General features: G+C 41.1%; 1 protein-coding gene across 1 annotated transcript; it reads right to left on the bottom strand.

Moving 5' to 3' along the window:
• Positions 1–253: 253 nt before the first annotated feature.
• Positions 254–645, bottom strand: BJ212DRAFT_1491102 (uncharacterized protein; the record flags this gene model as incomplete). Its single annotated transcript, XM_041341486.1, has 3 exons — positions 254–279; positions 338–344; positions 406–645. The coding sequence occupies 3 exons, from the start codon at positions 643–645 to the stop codon at positions 254–256; spliced, it is 273 nt and encodes a 90-aa protein (XP_041184767.1).
• Positions 646–4074: the final 3429 nt, after the last annotated feature.

Raw genomic sequence — 4074 nt, forward strand, 5'->3', positions numbered from 1 at the left:
AAACATGCTGATGGGCCAGTTATTGTGATATCAACAGTGACAGGTAGTAGATACATACTTTAGTAAATTTACCAAGGACCTAGAATGAGTGATGTGAGGAAAGTGCAGTGGATGCAAGGACCCAGAATGAGTGATGTGAGGAAAGTGCAGTCAAACTCAAGGAAAATACAGTGGCCAGAGTGACTTCAACTAACACATTGAATTATTCTAGCATACATCACAATGTTTGAACCTACAATAATGAAAAACAAGCCTAGAATGCAGTAAGGAATTTGTGAGCTAAAATGGTAATAGTGAGGGAAGAGAAGCAAAAGCAGAACAAACATTGAACAGTTACTTGCAAACTTCAGTACTGGGATCCTGATGAGCCAAATTCCTTTCCATAATCAAGCATTCCAACCTCACTTGCTCAAGCTTGATCTCCAATTCCAGCTGCTTCATCCATTCATCTGCCATTGCATGCTCATGGTTTTGAATGGCCATTGTGCTCTGGAGTCCATGTTCACGCTCAGCATGAGATTTGCACATCTTCAACTCTCTGCTTGCCAATTGGGTCTCTAGCTTGAGGTGTTTGTGATTGGCCTTGACTGTGGATGCCTCATGTATGTGCTGAACGAGTGAATCTGATGCCTGATTCATCTTCATAGTGAGCTCAGCTAATATTCTAAGCCAGGGAGTATGGGGCGGACTACTGTCCCAGCCTGTCCCAATGTGTCCCCACCTGTCCTGATGTGTCCCTACTTGTCCCAGCCTGTCTCAATGTGTCCCCACTTGTCCTGATGTGTCCCTACTTGTCCCAGCCTGTCTCAATGTGTCCCCACTTGTCCTGATGTGTCCCTACTTGTCCCAGCCTGTCTCAATGTGTCCCCACTTGTCCTGATGTGTCCCTACTTGTCCCAGCCTGTCCCAATGTGTCCCCACTTGTCCTGATGTGTCCCAATGTGTCCTGATGTGTCCCTACTTGTCCTAATATGTCCCTACTTGTTCTAATGTGTTCTGATGTGTCCCTTCATGTCCTGATGTGTATGTCCTGATTTGTCCCTACTTGTCCCAATATGTCCTACCTTGTCCTGACTTGTCCCTACTTGTCCCAATATGTCCTGATATGTCCTGACTGGTCCCTACTTGCTCTAATATGTCCTGCCTTGTCCTGACTTGTCCCTACTTGTCCCTACTTGTCCCTATGTGTCCTGATGTACCCCAACTATTTACTCTTGTCCTAACTATGTCCTTGCTTGTGTTGATATGTCCCGACTTGTCCTGATATGTCCTCACAGCAACTTAGGGTAGTCATTATGGCCATTATGACTGTTATGACAATTATAAAACTTTTCATGCAATTCTTTAAGACTAGGTATCCTGATGAAGGTGTATGTGATCCTTACTATTACAATCCTAAGCCAAAGAAGCAAAAATGCTAGCAACAATACAAACATCTCACCAAGTCTTTCTTCAAAAGTGTTCATGATTTTTAGGTCAGTTACTTATATCTCGCTAAGGTCTTATCCTAATGGTGTCAGGAGACTATGGATAGACTCTCCTTGACAAGGACTGCGACTTTGGATTTCATGAACAAATTCCCACATTTGAAGTCATAGCTAATCAGCAAAACACAAAAATTCTTTAAGTCCATGATATGGTCTTACTTGACATTGCTTATATAAGCAACATTGTGGTCAACCACAAGTGTTTTTCCTATGTTTTCCTTGCTCTCTTTTCTATTCAAGTGGATTTACCTTTCAGTCTCTGCCTTCTAATGTGTCTCAATGTATCTAAGTGTATTTCTCTATTTCTCAAGTGACCCTCTCTAACATATTCTCTTCTCTTTAGGTCTTTTCCTTCCTTCCTATTTGCCTACTTTGACTCTATCTTCCTGAGTCCCTCTCTCTCCAACAAGGTTTCCCTTAAATTTTCGCATTTTTGCTTATTCTGGTTCTTGGTAAGTTTTCTTTCTGTCTTCTACACCCTTCTCTGATCCTCTCTCTTCACTCTAGCTCACCAGCTCACCATCTCTCTTCACCCTGGCTCACCATCTCACCCTCTCTTCATCTATCTCTTTAGCCTGGCTCTCACCTTCTCCTTTGATGTCACATTTTACCTATTGATAAGTCTCTTTGTCTCTTTCAACAGTCTTCCTTCTCCTCTTCTCCCTTCAATTTTCATGTTTTGCCTATTCATACTATCATAATTCATGAAGGATCCATCTTTTATACACTGGGAAGTGACTAAGAGTAACATTCACTATATGAAAGAATTAAAGGGTTTACATCTTACCTTAGACAGACAGATGAAGAGCTAGAACCATTTGTAGACACAGATTGGGCAAGTCAACTGCATAGTGTTACAACCATGTATGCCCCTATTCATTTTCTCTCTTACTGTGTATTACATCATGAGCCACATGATGCCACCACTAGACTTATCATTGACTCATACCTTGTATTACATCACGACTGCCATTGCCATCATTAGATGACCTATTCTTGCTATCACTTACACGTCCTTTATCTCTGACTCATATCTGTTCTCACATCTGCCCTAAAGCACTTGTAGTTCCCTATAAATAGTTCTCTTGTATGCTTTAGTTCTGCACTTTAATCTTACTAGGTTTTACCTGAAACATCCTTCACTTGAGACCTCCAATCTCTTGTCATCTGAACCGTACTTTAAGATAGAAGCACTCCTTCTGTCTTAGCTTACACTGAACGCTTGACTTATTGTCTTATGTAGAATCTCAGCAGAGGTCTTAACTCTTATCAAGTTGTCTGTCATTAGAACTATCCTAGTTTGTAACACATAGATATTCAATGTCTGGATATGTGGTAATGTTACATGACTCACCAATCACATGGAGCACCAGGAAACAGCTTACAATTGCATGACTAAAGCAGAGTATATTACACCTACCTCTGTGGCATGCAACATCTTCTACTTTAAGTCACTACTCAGTGAGCTACACAAACTAACAAGAGAACTGATCCTCACCTACTGTGACAACTGAAGTACAATAATGGGTTTCAAAGTATGTGGTGTGCATATGTTGGAACTTCACAAAAACAAGAACATGTATTGATATTCAAGCTCCACGTAAAACACACATGTTACTGATCAATCCTATCATGGAAAGTATCCAGTATTGTGGAATAGATAATTGATAAGCCTGTACTATTCTATTCTCTACCATCCCTCCTGATGCACATCTCAGAGTGTAAAATGGTACTAGAGGCCCTTCATGAAACAAACAGGAATCTGAAGCTTGCTTGGTACCTCAAGCTAGTAAACATGTTAATAGATGATGACTCATCTGACCCTGAGCCATCTGATGAGTCTAGCTCAGTTGGACTCCAACTCAGTCTTAGACTTGGGCTCTATTGATTCTGATCTATCATCAAATATCAGCATGGATTCCATAAGTTCTTTTGATACCTGGATGTCCTTGTGTTTGTAGAACTCATCAATAAAATTATCCATCATCTGGTTTTTACAACAATTCTTATAATCCACAACTACCTGTCACCATTCAGCTGGCAATATTTTTGAATGCTGCTGGCCACTACAGAAATGCAGCAACCACAGAACACATGGCTGACTGGGCAGGGGTTTTGGTCAGAACAGTATATAACTGCTATTGGCATGTTATGGTTGTGATTCTGCAGCACCATGATGATGTCATCCACTTCAACCCACTGGAGGCCAAAGATCAGATTGAGATAGATTGAGTGAAGGACTGGGTTGAGGAATGTGCATGTCAAGAGTGGCATGATGGATTTTTGCATGTTGATGGTACACCATTCAATGTGTACCGATGAAAAAAGGTCAAACACAATGCTGGTGAGAAATGGCTCGCATGAGCACTTCAGGCACATCGAAGTAATGTTGATCACATTGGTCCAGTACTGTTACTGCCTTTGCAAGCTTCATTAGCACTTCAACTTGGTTTGATCAAGTAAACAACTGGACAAAATACATGACTAGTATTGGCTACTGTCATCTACTAGCTAACATCTATTGCTGTTGAAGACATTAACTGTATGCACATCCAATGCTTGCTCCCAAAAATGCCTCCTACTGTGA

The sequence above is a fragment of the Suillus subaureus genome, assembly GCF_016647635.1.
Source record: "Suillus subaureus strain MN1 chromosome Unknown BJ212scaffold_638, whole genome shotgun sequence".
NCBI lineage: Eukaryota > Fungi > Basidiomycota > Agaricomycetes > Boletales > Suillaceae > Suillus > Suillus subaureus.